General features: G+C 44.6%; 1 protein-coding gene across 2 annotated transcripts in view; it reads right to left on the bottom strand.

Moving 5' to 3' along the window:
- Window positions 1-17,674, bottom strand: part of XPOT (exportin for tRNA) — an 81,078-nt gene extending 63,404 nt beyond the window's left edge. For both annotated transcript variants that reach the window (XM_056574277.1, XM_056574278.1), the window contains exons 1-2: window positions 17,470-17,674; window positions 87-223 (exon numbers count right to left, since the gene is read on the bottom strand). In XM_056574277.1, the coding sequence (XP_056430252.1) occupies window positions 87-146 (60 nt within the window). In that variant the 5' untranslated portion in view covers window positions 147-223; window positions 17,470-17,674. The remainder of the gene's footprint in view (window positions 1-86; window positions 224-17,469) is intronic.
- Between the last annotated feature and the right edge of the window lie 214 nt (window positions 17,675-17,888).

The following is a 17,888-nucleotide window of genomic DNA, read 5'->3' as shown; positions in this document are numbered from 1 at the left end:
CCATTATGGTCGTGTATTTTTATTTGTTATTTTTAGCAGGTAAAATCCAAGACTTGTGTCTAGTAGCAGTAGGTTATAGGACATACTCGCTCTCTGAAGTCAGCATTGGCATTTGGGTTTAGTCCAAGCAGGGCTTGTTCATCCATGTCTGCTGCTATACTTCAAGCTCCCTATTTCTCACAATAGGTTTGCCCCTTTCTGGTACAGCAGAATAAACCAACATCTGCCAAAGAATAAAAAAAGCAAAGTTAGGAGAAACATGGCATTTACAAACACAATGGAGCTGCTTGTCTCAGCAAAACCCTGTAGAGAAAAACAAGGCTGATCACAACATCCGGTAACATGGAAATCACTGTAAAGTGTACATAGATGTTAGAGATGTATGCTAGGGGCACAGGTCACAAGACAAAACACTGTGCAATCTATCTGTAAAGATTTTACTGCTTTGTGAATGACTGACACAACATGTCCGTTTAAAAGCAGACTACTGATTCGGAGTCAAGCTGTGTAGAAATTGGCATTCTGAAGCCATGTTCCCTTAGGACAGTGGTCTCCAACCTGCAGATCTCCAGATGTTGCAAAACTACAACTCCCAGCATGCCCGGACAGCCAACGGGCATGCTGGGAATTGTAGTTTTGCAACATCTGGAGGTCCGCAGGTTGGAGACCACTGCCATAGGAAATTATTGTATGAAAACAGCATTTTTGTGGATAAACTTGATGCAGTTATGTTTTTGCAACTTCAAGTTGATTTTTCAAGATTGTTTAGGAATGTCAACATAAAGTTGTTTTTCTGCAGTGGTCACAAATTTATTATGTGCACTTTATGACAAAACTGATAGGTTCTCTTTATTTTGTGGGTCAATACAATTTAACCTCTTTGAAACGCAGGGCGTACGCATCCAGGAAAAAACTTTATTTTTTATATATCAACTGGCTCCAGAAAGTTAAACAGATTTGTAAATTACTTCTATTAAAGGGTACCTCTCATCAAAAAAACTTTTGATATATTATAGATTAATGTATGCAGAATAACTTTACAATTGCATGTTATTAAAAAATATGCTTCTTTCTATTTAATTTTCCACTTTGAAGAAATGACCACTAGGGGTCTCCCTACTAGTCCTGGCAGCAAGCATTTCAGACTCATGCTGGAGTCCTAAACACTACGAGCTGCCAGTCTGCTTTGTTCACAAAGGAGAACACTCAGAGCTGCCAGCCTGTTTGGCTGTGAACAAAGCAGGCTGGCAGCTCTGAGTGTTTAGGACTCCAGCATGAGTCAGAAATGCTTGCTGACAGGACTGATCTGGAAAAATACAAAAGAAAGAAGCATATTTTTCATTAACATGCTAGTGGAAAGTTATTCAACATTCATTAATCTAAAATATATCAAAAGTTTATTTGATGAGAGGTACCCTTTAAAAAATCTTAATCCTTTCAGTACTTATGAGCTTCTGAAGTTTAGGTTGTTCTTTTCTGTCTAAGTAATCTCTGATGACACGTGTCTTGGGAACCGCCCAGTTTAGAAGAGGTTTGCTATGGGAATTTGCTTCTAAACTCGGCGTTTCCCGAGATACATGTCATCAGAGATTACTTAGACAGAAAAGAACAACCTTAACTTCAGAAGCTCATAAGTACTGAAAGGATTAAGATTTTTTTAATAGAAGTAATTACAAATCTGTTTAACTTTCTGGAACCAGTTGATATATGAATATTTTTTTTATATTTCCTGGAATACCCCTTTAACCCCTTAAGGACTCAGGGTTTTTCAGTTTTTGCACTTTCGTTTTTTCCTCCTTACCTTTAAAAAATCATAACCCTTTCAATTTTCCACCTAAAAATCCATATTATGGCTTATTTTTTGCGTCGCCAATTCTACTTTGCAGTGACATTAGTCATTTTACCCAAAAATGCACGGCGAAACGGAAAAAAAAATCATTGTGCGACAAAATCGAAAAAAAAACGCCATTTTGTAACTTTTGGGGGCTTCCGTTTCTACGCAGTGCATATTTCGGTAAAAATTACACCTTATTATTCTGTAGGGCCATACGGTTAAAATGGTACCCTACTTATATAGGTTTGATTTTGTCGCACTTCTGGAAAAAATCATAACTACATGCAGGAAAATTTATACGTTTAAAAATGTCATCTTCTGACCCCTATAACTTTTTTATTTTTCCACGTACGGGGCGGTATGAGGACTCATTTTTTGCGCCGTGATCCGAAGTTTTTATTGGTATGATTTTTGTTTTGATCTGACTTTTTGATCACTTTTTATTCATTTTTTAATGTTAAAAAAAGTTACCAAAATACGCTTTTTTGGACTTTGGAATTTTTTTGCGCGTACGCCATTGACCGTACGGCTTAATTAATGATATATTTTTATAGTTCGGACATTTACGCACGCGGCGATACCACATATGTTTATTTTTATTTTTTTTTACACTGTTTTATTTTTCTTATGGGAAAAGGGGGGTGATTCAAACTTTTATTAGGGAAGGGGTTAAATGACCTTTATTAACACTTTTTTTTAACTTTTTTTTTGCAGTGTTATAGGTCCCATAGGGACCTATAACACTGCACACACTGATCTCTCATCCTGATCACAGGCGTGTATTAACACGCCTGTGATCAGCATTATCGACGCTTGACTGCTCCTGCCTGGATCTCAGGCACGGATCAGTCATTCGTCGATCGGACACCGAGGAGGCAGGTAAGAGCCCTCCCGGTGTCCGATCAGCTGTTCGGGACGCCGCGATTTCACCGCGGCGGTCCCGAACAGCCCGACTGAGCAGCCGGGATACTTTCAGTTTCACTTTAGAAGCGGCGGTCAGCTTTGACCGCCGCTTCTAAAGGGTTAATACCGCACATCGCCGCGATCGGCGATGTGTGGTATTAGCCGCGGGTCCCGGCCGTTGATGAGCGCTGGGACCCACGCGATATGGGGGACCCACGTAAATATACGTCCTGCGTCGTTAAGGGGTTAAGGACTCAGGGCGTACCTGTACACCCTGGTCCAGTTTAACTGGATTAAACAGTTCTCACTGGTAGAGAACAGGTTAAACCCAGTGGGTCCCGGTTGCTACAGGCAGCCAGGACCCACGGCTAATGCCGGGCACGGCCGATTGGGTCAATGCCCGGCATTAACCCTTAAGATGCCACGATCAAAGTTGATTGCGGCGTCCGTAAAGTGAAAGTAAAAGAATCCCGGCAGCTCAGCGGAGCTGATTGGGACTATCGCGACAAAATCGTGATGTCCCGATCAGCTTACTGGATGACGGGAAGCTCCTCACCTGCCTCTCCGTTGTCCGATCGGCGATCTACTGCTCAGTGCTTTGCAATGGCATAACACTGATCAGTGTATGCAATCAGAAGATTGCAATCAAAAGTCCCATCAAAACAAAAATGGTATAGATAAAAACTACTGATGATGGCACAAAAAATGAGCCCTCATACCACCCCGTACATGGAAAAAAAAAAAGTTATAGGGGTCAGAAGATGGCAATTTTAACCCCTTAAGGACCGAGCCCTTTTTCACCTTAAGGACCGGAGCGTTTTTTGCAATTCTGACCACTGTCACTTTAAACATTAATAACTCTGGAATGCTTTTAGTTATCATTCTGATTCCAAGATAGTTTTTTCGTGACATATTCTACTTTAACTTAGTGGTAAAATTTTATGGTAACTTGCATCCTTTCTTGGTGAAAAATCACCAAATTTGATCAAAAAAATGAAAATTTTGCATTTTTCTAACTTTGAAGCTCTCTGCTTGTAAGGAAAATGGATATTCAAAATATATTTTTTTTGGGTTCACATATACAATATGTCTACTTTATGTTTGCATCATAAAATTTATGAGTTTTTACTTTTGGAAGACACCAGAGGGCTTCAAAGTTCAGCAGCAATTTTGACATTTTTCACAAAATTTTCAAACTCGCTATTTTTCATGGACCAGTTCACGTTTGAAGTGGATTTGAAGGGCCTTCATATTAGAAATCCCCCATAAAAGACCCCATTATAAAAACTACACCCCCCAAAGTATTCAAAATGACATTCAGTAAGTGTATTAACCCTTTAGGTGTTTCACAGGAATAGCAGCAAAGTGAAGGAGAAAATTCAAAATCTTCATTTTTTACACTCGCATTTTCTTGTAGACCCAATTTTTGAATTTTTGAAAGGGGTAAAAAGGAGAAAATTTTTACTTGTATTTGAAACCCAATTTCTCTCGAGTAAGCACATACCTCATATGTCTATGTTAATTGTTCAGCGGGCGCAGTAGAGGGCTCAGAAGGGAAGGAGCGTCAAATGGTTTTTGGGGGGCATGTCACCTTTAGGAAGCCCCTATGGTGCCAGAACAGCAAAAAAACACACATGGCATACCATTTTGGAAACTAGACCCCTCAGGGAACATAACAAGGGGTAAAGTGAACCTTAATACCCCACAGGTGTTTCACGACTTTAGCATATGTAAAAAAAATTATATTTTTTTTACCTAAAATGCTTGGTTTCCCAAAAATTTTACATTTTTAAAAAGTGTAATAGCAGAAAATACCCCCCAAAATTTGAAACCCAATTTCTACCGATTCAGAAAACACCCCATATGGGGGTGAAAATTGCTCTGCTGGCGCACTACAGGTCTCAGAAGAGAAGGAGTCACATTTGGCTTTTTGAAAGCAAATTTTGCTCTGGGGGCATGTCGCATTTAGGAAGCCCCTATGGTGCCAGAACAGCAAAAAAAAAAAAAAAACACATGGCATACCATTTTGGAAACTAGACCCCTCGGGGAACGTAACAAGGGGTAATGTGAACCTTAATACCCTACAGGTGTTTCACGACTTTTGCATGTGTAAAAAAAATTTTCTCTTTTTTACCTAATATGCTTGGTTTCCCAAAATGTTAACATTTTTAAAAAGGGTAATAGCAGGAAATACCCCCCAAAATTTGAAGCCCAATTTCTCCCGATTCAGAAAACACCCCATATGGGGGTGAAAAGTGCTATGCTGGCGCACTACAGGTCTCAGAAGAGAAGGAGTCACGTTTGGCTTTTTGAAAGCAAATTTTGCTCTGGGGGCATGCCGCATTTCGGAAGCCCCTATGGTGCCAGGACAGCAAAAAAAAAAAAAACACATGGCATACCATTTTGGAAACTAGACCCCTCGGGGAACGTAACAAGGGGTTAAGGGGTTATACCCCACAGGTGTTTTATGACTTTTGTATATGTAAAAAAAAAATATTTTTTTTACCTAAAATGCTTGTTTTCCCAAAAAGTTTACATTTTTAAAAAGGGTAATAGCAAAAAATACCCCACAAAATTTGAAGCCCAATTTCTCCCGAGTACGGCGATACCCCATATGTGGCCCTAAACTGTTGCCTTGAAATACGACAGGGCTCCAAAGTGAGAGTGCCATGCGCATTTGAGGCCTAAATTAGGGATTGCATAGGGGTGGACATAGGGGTATTCTACGCCAGTGATTCCCAAACAGGGGGCCTCCAGCTGTTGTAAAACTCCCAGCATGCCTGGACAGTCAGTGGCTATCTGGCAATACTGGGAGTAGTTGTTTTGCAACAGCTGGAGGCTCCGTTCTGGAAACAGTGGCGTACCAGACGTTTTTCATTTTTATTGGGGAGGGGAGGGGGGCTGTGTAGGGGTATGTGTATATGTAGTGTTTTTTACTTTTTATTTTATTTTGTGTTAGTGTAGTGTAGTGTTTTTAGGGTACAGTCACACGAGCGGGGGTTCACAGTAGTTTCTCGCTGGCAGTTTGAGCTGCGGCAGAAAATTTGACGCAGCTTAAACTTGCAGCCGGATACTTACTGTAATCCTCCGCCCATGTGAGTGTACCCTGTACGTTCACATTGGGGGGGGGGGGGAACATCCAGCTGTTGCAAAACTACAACTCCCAGCATGGACGGTCTATCAGTGCATGCTGGGAGTTGTAGTTTTGCAACCGCTGGAGGCTCCGTTTTGGAAACAGTGACGTTCCAGACGTTTTTCATTTTTATTGGGGAGGGGAGGGGGGCTGTGTAGGGGTATGTGTATATGTAGTGTATTTTACTTTTTATTTTATTTTGTGTTAGTGTAGTGTTTTTAGGGTACAGTCGCATGGGCGGGGGGTTCACAGTAGTTTCTCGCTGGCAGTTTGAGCTGCGACAGAAAATTTGCCGCAGCTCAAACTTGCAGCCGGATACTTACTGTAATCCTCCGCCCATGTGAGTGTACCCTGTACATTCACATTGGGGGGGAACATCCAGCTGTTGCAAAACTACAACTCCCAGCATGTACGGTCTATCAGTGCATGCTGGGAGTTGTAGTTTTGCAACAGCTGGAGACACACAGGTTGTGAAACACCGAGTTTGGTAACAAACTCAGTGTTTTGCAACCAGTGTGCCTTCAGCTGTTGCAAAAGTTACAACCCCCAGCATGTACGGACAGCGGAAGGGCATGCTGGGTCTTGTAGTTATGCAACAGCCGGAGGCATACTACATTGGCTGGGGATGCTGGGGATTGTAGTTATGCAACAGCTGGAGACACACTGGTTTACTACTTAACTCAGTGTGCCTTCAGCTGTTGCAAAACTACAACTCTCAGCAGTCACCGACAGCCAACGGGCATGCTGGGAGTTGTAGTTATGCAACCACCAGATGCACCACTACAACTCCCAGCATGCACTTCAGCTGATTGTGCAAGCTGGGAGTTGTAGTTACACAACAGCTGAAGGTACACTTTTACATAGAAAGAATGTGCCTTCAGCTGTTGCAAAACTACAAGTCCCAGCATGCCCATAAGGGCATGCTGGGAGTTGTGGTGGTCTACCTCCTGCTGTTGCATAACTACAGCTCCCAGCATGCCCTTGTTGCATGCTGGGAGCTGTTGCTAAGCAACAGCAGGAGGCTGTCACTCACCTCCAACGATCCAGCAGCACAGGTCAGTCCCTCGTCGTCTCCGCCGCCGCTGCTCCTGGGGCCCCGATCCCAACAGGGACGCCGGGGATCGGGTCCCCAACACCGGGGGTCGTCTTCCCGCACCCGCTCACGTCCTCCGGAAGAGGGGCGGAGCGGGTTGCGGGAGTGACACCCGCAGCAGGCGCCCTGATTGGTCGGCCGGTAATCCGGCCGACGAATCAGGGCGATCGTGAGGTGGCACCAGTGCCACCTCACTCCTGCTGGCAATGGCTGTTCGGGGCCGTCTCTGACGGCCCCGATCAGCCAGTAATTCCGGGTCATCGGGTCACTGGAGACCCGATTGACCCGGAATCTGCCGCAGATCGCTGGACTGAATTGTCCAGCGATCTGCGGCAATCGCCGACATGGGGGGACATAATGACCCCCCTGGGCGATATGCCGGGATGCCTGCTGAACGATTTCAGCAGGCATCCGGCTCTGGCTCCCCTCCGGCTAGCGGTGGGGGCCGGAAATGCTCAGGGCGTATCCATACGCCCTCGGTCCTTAAGGACTTGGAAATGGGGGCGTATGATACGCCCTATGTCCTTAAGGGGTTAAACTTACTAATTTTGGTGCATGTAGTTTATAGTTTTTTTTTTTAAAGTATTAAAATAAAATAAAACCCATATAAATTGGGTGTCCTTGTAACGGTATGGACCTACAGAATAAAGATAAGGTGTCATTTTACCGAAAAGGGCACTCCATAGAAACGGGAGTCCCAAAAATTACAAACTGGCGTTTTTATTTTATTTCACCCAACACATTTTTTTTTGTATCGCCGCAGGTTATATTATAAAATAAGTGATGTCATTACAAAGTACAATTGGTGACGCAAAAACAAGCCCTTATTTGGGTCTGTAGGTGCAAAAGTGAAAGCGTTATAATTTTTAGAAGGGAGGGAAGGAGGAAAAAAAGAAAATTTTCGTTTAAGGTAAAAATAGGCTGAGTCCCTAAGGGGTTAAACGATACCCATCTTTACATGTTTGTTACTGAATTACTTTAAAAAAATAAAAAGTTTTACTTTTTGTTAGAAAATTAGTATGCTTAAAACTGTCCTATTCTGACCTCTATAACTTTTTAATTTCTATTAGTAAGCATAGCATTGATCAGCAAGATCGGCAATCTACTACAGAAAGCAGCCCATAAAAATTTAAAAAAAGGATGGCCGAAGCCAGCCTAGAAGCAGATGAGTGGAGCTCTGGCCACCATCCTGACTCATCGGATTTCAACAATCTCGCTGTGGGTGTCCGATAAGTCTCTAATAGCGCAACTGCCAAGGTGTCATGATCAGTACTGGTCACGGCATCTAAAAGGTTAAGGGTGGATATTAGCATGATCACTGATGTCTGCCATTACCGGTAGCTCCCCAGCTGCTAATAGCAGCCAGATGGAGAGAGCGCAGCTCCCGTGCTCGCTTAGTGTACAGGACGTAAAAGTACGTCCTGGGGCGTTAAATATCAGGGCACCAGAATATGTAAATTTACATCCAATGTTGTTATAAGACTGACACACAAAAAAAATGTTCGTCACAAGCTTTCTGTGAACAAATGCTTTAAAACATTTTAAAAGTTGCACATAGACTTGACCTGAAAAACTCTCCCAAAAGGCTAGGTTCAGACTACGGAATCTCCGGGCAGAAAATTTCCGCCCGGAGATTCCGAGTTCCGCCTGCGCCAACTGAATTAGTCGGTGCTAGGACTGCGCGGACACTGAAGTCTCCTATAGACTGCTATGTGTTCCGCTAGGATTTCCGCCTGAAGAAAGAGCAACCCCTTTCTTCAGGCGCTAGGACCACTCGGAAATATGAAGTCTTTTAGACGCCAATGCATTTCTGTGCAGACTCTGCAGAGACAATAGACATCTATTCTTTCTGCAAACTCCGGAATCAGGATTTTAAAAAGGGGGACTCCCATAGAAATTTTTTTTTTTTTTTTAATCAACTGGTGCCAGAAAGTTAAACAGATTTGTAAGTTACTTCTATTAAACATATAATCTTTCCGGTACTTTTTAGGGTCTGTATACTACAGAGGAAATGGTTTTCTTTTTGGAACACTCTCTGCTGACATCATGACCACAGTGCTCTCTGCTGACATCTCTGTGCATTTTAGGAACTGTCAAGAGCAGCATATGTTTGCTATGAGTATTTTCACCTACTCTGGACAGTTCATAAAATGGACAGAGATGTCAGCAGAGAGCACTGTGTTCCAAAAAGAAAACCATTTCCTCTGTAGTATTCAGCAGCTGATAAGTACTGGAAGGATTAAGATTTTTTTTATAGAAGTAATTTACAAATCTGTTTAACTTTCTTGCACCAGTTGATTTAAAAAAAATAAAGTTTTCCATTAAAGTATCCCTTTAATGTTTCTGCTGTGGAAATTCTGCCGTGTGTACAGGGCAGAAGAATCATCTTGATATCAATGGGACTCTGCTGCTGCTGAATCTCTGTGCAAAATTCAAATGTGGAATTCCGAACGGAACTTCCATTGTGTATACATACCCTTCCCTTCCCATCACTGGAACCACCATAAAAAAATAAATAAAAAAGGCAGCATTTGCCCTAGCTGGACAAACACTTCAAGTATAAATAACGGAGCATTGCAGACACAGCCGTCTCTGTGGTGCATAACCAGAAGGTAGTATGTGCCGTTCCATAATAACTGCAACACACTGCTGAATAACTTCTAAGCCCCATAGATCTGTGTGTCAAAGATAGTCACCTCATAATGTTCAAGACTACTTCTAAATATCCATGCACGGAAAATCATGTGTCAGATGCTCTCCCTATGGTAATATACACCCCCTACACAGATATTGGTTATTAGATTCAGTCATTCTCCAAATAACCTGCAATGAGGGGAGGGGGGGGGGGGGGGACTTGGCAGCTTGACATGAAGAATCAACTAATTCAACTAAAACATAACTATTACACATGACTATAATAGAGGGGACAGCAACAGATCTTGTCATACAGTCATAGCTGTGTAAGTCTTAAAGTATTACCGTATATACTCGAGTATAAGCCGAGTTTTTCAGCACGATTTTTCGTGCTGAAAACACCCCCCTCGGCTTATACTCGAGTGAACTCCCCCACCCGCAGTGGTCTTCAACCTGCGGACCTCCAGAGGTTTCAAAACTACAACTCCCAGCAAGCCGGGGCAGCCATCGGCTGTCCGGGCTTGCTGGGAGTTGTAGTTTTGAAACCTCCGGAGGTCCGCAGGTTGAAGACCACTGCGGCCTTCAACATCATCCAGCCCCCTCTCACCCCCTTTAGTTCTGAGTACTCACCTCCGCTCGGCGCTGGTCCGGTCCTGCAGGACTGTCCGGTGAGGAGGTGGTCCGGTGGGATAGTGGTTCCGGGCTGCTATCTTCACCGGGGAGGCCTCTTCTAAGCGCTTCGGGCCCGGCCTCAGAATAGTCACGTTGCCGTGACAACGACGCAGAGGTGCGTTCATTGCCAACGTACTTCTGCGTCATTGTCAAGGCAACGCCTCTATTCCGGGCCGGAAGCGCGGAGAAGAGGCGCCCCCGGTGAAGATAGCAGCCCGGACCACCTCCTCACCGGACCACCTCCTCACCGGACAGCCCTGTAGGACCGGACCAGCGCCGAGCGGAGGTGAGTACTCAGAACTAAAGGGGGGTGAGAGGGGGGCTGGATGATGTTGAAGGCCGCAGTGGTCTTCAACCTGCGGACCTCCGGAGGTTTCAAAACTACAACTCCCAGCAAGCCCGGACAGCCGATGGCTGCCCGGGCTTGCTGGAAGTTGTAGTTTTGAAACCTCTGGAGGTCCGCAGGTTGAAGACCACTGAGGGTGAATGATGAGAAGAGGATGATGAAGGGGGGGTGTGGGGATGATGAAGGGGGGTGGGGATGATGAAGGGGGGGGGGTGTGGGATGATTACAAGGGGATGATGAAGGGGGGATGTGTGGGATGATAAGGGGATGATGAAGGGGGGATGTGTGGGATGATAAGGGGATGATGAAGGGGGGATGTGCGGGATGATAAGGGGATGATGAAGGGGGGATGTGTGGGATGATGACAAGGGGATGATGAAGGGGGGATGTGTGGGATGATAAGGGGATGATGAAGGGGGGATGTGTGGGATGATGACAAGGGGATGATGATGAGGATGTTAATGACGGGTCTGGATGATGACAGGGGGGGATGAGGTATTTCCCACCCTAGGCTTATACTCGAGTCAATAACTTTTCCTGGGATTTTGGGTTGAAATTAGGGGTCTCGGCTTATACTCGGGTCGGCTTATACTCGAGTATATACGGTATATAATCTAATATGTCCCCTACCTAGTAGTAATCTAGCCCTAACCCCCTACCTGGCTTCAAAAAATGTTTTAATCGCCTTAATAGAGCAGATTTAATGCTTCTAAATCTGCTCTATAAAGCAGAGCAGGGCTTCCCAGTAGGCGTGACGTCACTGATGCCTTGCTGGGCGCTTGCTTCCGCCCTCACAGTCTATGCATGAGTGTTTTATTTATCTAATAGGGTGCCTCCAGCTGTTTCCCAACTACAACTCCCAGCATGCCATGATTGCTATTAGCTGTCAGGCCATGCTGAGAATTGTAGTTGTGAAACAGCTGGAGGCACCCTATTGTATAATGTCATAGTGTCACAAGAATGCCTCCCGTGAGAGCTATCGCTACCATCAACCGCTAGCGGGGTCCCTGTGCCCACTAGCGGTGTCACAAGAATGCCGAGCGCGGCTCTGTTCCCCGTCCCTGTCAGGGTACGGAACAGATTTAAAAGCCTCGCGCGCAGCTAACGTAGTACTGCGCATGCGCAGTACTACGCAAATAGCGTAGGGCTAACGCCAGGCTCCTAGCGCTGCCTACGTTAGCCCTACGCTATTTGCGTAGTGCTTCGCCTGCGCAGTACTACGTTAGCTGCGCGCGAGGCTTTTAAATCTATTTCCGTACCTGAGAGTCTCAGGGTACGGGAATAGATTTAAAAGCCTCGCGCGCGGCTAACGTAGTACTGCACAGGCGAAGCACTACGCAAATAGCGTAGGGCTAACGTAGGCAGCGCCAGGAGCCTGGCGTTAGCCCTACGCTATTTGCGTAGTACTGCACATGCGCAGTACTACGTTAGCTGCGCGCGAGGCTTTTAAATCTGTTCCCGTACCCCGACAGCTGACAGGGACGGGGAACAGAGCCGCGCTCGGCATTCTTGTGACACCGCTAGTGGGTACAGGGACCCCGCTAGCGGTGATGGTAGCGCCCGCGGGGGGCACATGTGACACTAGTGGTCACAGGGACAGGGTAAAGGGGGCGGGCGGGGCAGTGCGAGGCCAGTGGAGCTGGCCAATGCGCGCAGCCCCAGCTAGCAGTGTGCTCGCTCTCGCCTGTTTGATTGACAAGCGGGAGAGAGCATCGCAGTGCCTGAATTTCGACTCATTGCCAGTCTTCAATGAGTCGAAATTCAGTAGTGACGTCACTGCCGAATGCATTCGGCCACTAGGAGGGCGACCCCTAGTGGCCGAATTTAAAAGTAATTTTAAACTTGTTTAAAATCACTTTTTTAAATTAAAGTATATTAGAGATATGTTGTAGTACTTAAGTACTACAACATATCAATTTTTGTACTTCATGACAGTGCCCATTAAAATTGTCTAAGACTAGATTCACATCAGCATTCTGGGGGCTCCAAAATAAATTCTGTTTATTTAGCAGGATTTTTTTTGGGTGCAAATCCAGCTAAACAAAATTGTTGGAAATATGTCCCAGTCGAAAAACTTGCTTTTTTGGGCTATAACTTTCACTAGACATATTCCGCAGAACTGGATGCCTAATAATTTTCCTGTGCTTGGTAGACCAGGAACAGTATACATGTGTAGTTTATAGTGGAATGAACACATTCCATAGAGACAGATGCATAGTCATTTTCCTGTGCTTGATAAACCAGATATATGTGCAGTTTATAGTGGAGAGAACATATACTCCATAGACCAGGAATGAACAGAATATATGTGCAGTATATAGTGGAGAGAACATATACTCCATACACCAGGAATGAACCAGATATATGTGCAGTTTATAGTGGAGAGAACATATACTCCATAGACCAGGAATGAACAGGATATATGTGCAGTTTATAGTGGAGAGAACATATACTCCATAGACCAGGAATGAACCAGATATATGTGCAGTTTATAGTGGAGAGAACATATACTCCATAGACCAGGAATGAACCAGATATATGTGCAGTATATAGTGGAGAGAACATATACTCCATAGACCAGGAATGAACCGGATATATGTGCAGTTTATAGTGGAGAGAACATATACTCCATAGACCAGGAATGAACCGGATATATGTGCAGTTTATAGTGGAGAGAACATATACTCCATAGACCAGGAATGAACCAGATATATGTGCAGTATATAGTGGAGAGAACATATACTCCATAGACCAGGAATGAACCAGATATATGTGCAGTATATAGTGGAGAGAACATATACTCCATACACCAGGAATGAACCAGATATATGTGCAGTTTATAGTGGAGAGAACATATACTCCATAGACCAGGAATGAACCGGATATATGTGCAGTTTATAGTGGAGAGAACATATACTCCATAGACCAGGAATGAACCAGATATATGTGCAGTATATAGTGGAGAGAACATATACTCCATAGACCAGGAATGAACAGGATATATGTGCAGTTTATAGTGGAGAGAACATATACTCCATACACCAGGAATGAACCAGATATATGTGCAGTTTATAGTGGAGAGAACATATACTCCATAGACCAGGAATGAACCAGATATATGTGCAGTTTATAGTGGAGAGAACATATACTCCATAGACCAGGAATGAACCAGATATATGTGCAGTTTATAGTGGAGAGAACATATACTCCATACACCAGGAATGAACCAGATATATGTGCAGTTTATAGTGGAGAGAACATATACTCCATAGACCAGGAATGAACCAGATATATGTGCAGTATATAGTGGAGAGAACATATACTCCATAGACCAGGAATGAACAGGATATATGTGCAGTATATAGTGGAGAGAACATATACTCCATAGACCAGGAATGAACCAGATATATGTGCAGTTTATAGTGGAGAGAACATATACTCCATAGACCAGGAATGAACCAGATATATGTGCAGTTTATAGTGGAGAGAACATATACTCCATACACCAGGAATGAACCAGATATATGTGCAGTTTATAGTGGAGAGAACATATACTCCATAGACCAGGAATGAACCAGATATATGTGCAGTATATAGTGGAGAGAACATATACTCCATAGACCAGGAATGAACAGGATATATGTGCAGTATATAGTGGAGAGAACATATACTCCATAGACCAGGAATGAACCAGATATATGTGCAGTATATAGTGGAGAGAACATATACTCCATAGACCAGGAATGAACCAGATATATGTGCAGTATATAGTGGAGAGAACATATACTCCATAGACCAGGAATGAACAGGATATACACTCACTGAAAGAAAAATGCACCAAGAAGGATTTGGAATGAAATGATTCTGTGTGTAAATGTAATGATGATATATGTAAGTGATTAAAGTAGGCTCTGGTACCCTGTGGGAATAGCTGCCTCTAGACCAGATACGGCTGTTGCAGCTGGGTATACCCTTAGGTTACCAAATCTGGCTCACCATAAATGCTAAAGCGATTGCCCCACAGCAAAGGCAGGATAGGAGCGAAGCCTAAGGGCATGTTCACACTGTGGAATCTCCAAGTGGCGGTTCCATCTGACGGCCGCCACCGAAAATACTTCGTCGGTAGGACCGCACGGCACTGCGCCGTCACCATTGACGGCTATGAAGTGCTCACGGCCTTCTGCACAAATAATGAACATGTTTTTTGCGCTGAAGAATTTCAGCGGCAGAATTGTCTGGCACTGAAATTCCGCAGTGTGAACGGGTTTTGCGGAAGACCCATTCACACTAATTGTAACGTTCACTGCACAGAATTCCACTCGCGGAATTTCGTGGCAATTCCAAGAGGAATTCACGCCAAAAAATTTACGGGCGGAAAAAAATTATTTTATTTTCTTGCAATTTGCGTGTGGAAATGGGGGAGAAAGAAGTGAAGGGTTTTTCAGTCATTTCCGTGCAAATTCCGCGCGAAAACTTCTATTGATTTCTGTTAGCGGATTCCGCTTGAAGAATGAACATGTTCTTTCTTCAAGCGGAACGGAATTCAGCGTCGGAATTTCGCTAGCAGAATTTCGGCAGTGTGAACAGGACAGCAGAAATAACATTAAATTCAATGGGCAGAGGAGATGTGCATTAATTTGGAGAGGAGAATTCAAGAGGAATTACTCGAGTAAATTCCTCTTGAATTACTCCGTTTGAACGCAGCCTAATACTCAAATTTTATTGAATCCTATACAGGACCTGGATTTAATAAAGATCATATGGTTCCGGTCTGTGGAAGCCCAGGTTTCTCATTCATGACACCACTGCAAACAAAGACGTCCATGGCTGCTGTCAATGATAGGACACCTACAGGGACTGTCATCAAATTCCCTTCTGCTAATTGTCTGGAAATAGTCCAGGCAGGGAAAAGGATCAAGCACAGGGAAATTATACATCTAAAATCTATGTTCAGTCTCTTATAAACTGTGCATATTTCCTGTTCATTCAGTGGTTCGCAGCACAGTAAAATGTTTATACATCTAGAATATGAGTTCATTCACCTATAATCTGCAAATATATCCCATTTATTTCACATCTAGAAAATGATACATGAATTTCTATGTTATATGGGGTAAATGTATTAAAACCTGTATATAGGAAGAGTTGTGTAGTTGCCCATAGCAACTAGATTGCTTCCAAAATAACGGGCATATTCATCCGTTAAGACCAGTTATAACATCCGTCATGTACGGCCATTTTAACACATCTGCCTACAGACTCCCACAGCCGGGACTACTACCACTCCCATCATGCAATAGAGTTGTTTCCATGATGGGAGTAGTAATTCCCCGGCTGCGGGAGTCTGCTGGTGAGGCTACATTAGTGTTTGTAGTACAACCCCCATCATAGAACAGACACTTTTCCATGATGGGGGTTGTAGTACAGGGGCTGAGGGATTGATCGCACCGGGTCTCACTTCTGAGATCGATGCGATTAGAAGTTAATATACAAGTAAGCGGGCAGCATGCACCACTCCCCTGTGATGTACGATGTATTAACTTTCATTTTTAAATTCCCTGCCGGGAGCCCTCAATCGCCAGCTCTGAAGAGCCATTCAGGGCTCCCGGCGGGTTTTTCAAATAGAAGAGCTGCGGTGGGGAAAGATAAATAGAATCGCTGTGGGGGAGGAGGGTATATATCTTGCCCCCTGCAGCGCATTTGTATATGTATATGTATAAATGCGCTGCGGGGGGGGGGGGGGAAGGATATATAGAAGCGCTGTGGGGGCTAGACATACCCCGCAGCGCTTCTATTTGAAAACCCCACCAGGAGCCCTGAATGGCTCCTCAGTACCGGCCATTCAGGGCTCCCGGCGGGGAATTTAAAAGTCAAAGTAAATACATCGTACATCGCAGGGGAGCGCAGCATGCTGCCCGCTCCCATTTAATCACTTCAAAAGTTTGACCCGGTGCGATCAATCCCTCTGCCCCTGTACTACAACCCCCATCATGGAACATAGTCTGGTCCATGATGGGGGTAGTGGTGCAAACACTAATGTAGCCTCCCCAGCCACCGGCAGACTCCTGCAGCCAGGGAAATACTACACCCATCATGAAGTCTGTTCCATGATGGGAGTATTAGTAGTCCCTCAGCACTGCAGGAGTCTGCTGATGTCACCTCTTCTGAGCATGCTCAGAAGTAATAACGGATATTATAAACCAGGTGCAAATGGATGACATAAAGGCTCATCCGTTTGCCATAGACTTCAATGTTAAAAATAACGGCCGTTAATTTATCCATTTCTTGTGACGGAAGAAAAATTTGTGCATGTTCCGTTTTTTCTTCCGTCACAACTAACGTCCGTTATTCATGATTGGCTATAACGGGTCATAACGGATAATCAAAAAATCCCAAAGACCAATAGGATTTTGTAACGGACATTTAACATGCTTTTTTAAAGCTTAGAAGTTTGTAATGGATGAATTGTATAGAGTGAAAGCAGCCTAAGGATCTATACTGCACATGATGCAATGGGCTGTAAGTGACCAGCGGTGCAGAGTGATGAAAGGACCAGGAATAGCAGTGTACACACGCTGCGTCTATTCCAGGGGGTGCGGACACGTGTGTGGACCATGACAGCAGGGCACACGCACTACAGTGACACGTTGCTGGCAGGCACCAGTCTGGGACACGTCGCCCCGTGATAACGTGTTAGGAGTCAGCTTCCCCAATGGACCCAGCCCCATGTACCGTCCCCGGTGTGTGTCGCTCTCAGAGGCCGCCTTTCCCCGCTTCCAGAAAGCACATGGCGTAACGATGCTGAACCTGTTGCCACCACTTCTACTGTTTCCACCCAGCCCTGTGCTCCTCACCTTCCCCGTAGATTACTGCTCCATACGGCGGCTACACTTCCCAGCCGCCGTTCCGCCACACCGGCGTATCGTACGTTGTCTCCGCCGCACCGCCTATGACGTCACGGCGTCGGTTGACCAGCTCGACCGCACAGAGGAAACGCTTTTAGCGAACTCCAATAACACGTTCAGCTAGTCGGCGCGTTCCTGGGGCGTGTCGTCATGACGTACATACGCCGGCGACGCTTCCAGCGCTCTGTGGTGGTTGCAGGTGAGGATGCGGCGAGCGCGACAACGACATCTATCGGTGAAGGGTAGCTAGTGCAGCTGGATCCACGTTCTAGGATTTAGGGCAGTGAATGTGAACCATATGGTCAGATCACGTTTTCTTCTGTAGTGTTTGAGGAGTTTAATGAGTCCTTATTATTACTGTACTTAAG

The sequence above is a fragment of the Hyla sarda genome, chromosome 4 (assembly GCF_029499605.1).
Source record: "Hyla sarda isolate aHylSar1 chromosome 4, aHylSar1.hap1, whole genome shotgun sequence".
Classification (NCBI taxonomy): Eukaryota; Metazoa; Chordata; class Amphibia; order Anura; family Hylidae; genus Hyla; species Hyla sarda.
This window is presented reverse-complemented; position numbering and strand designations above follow the sequence as displayed.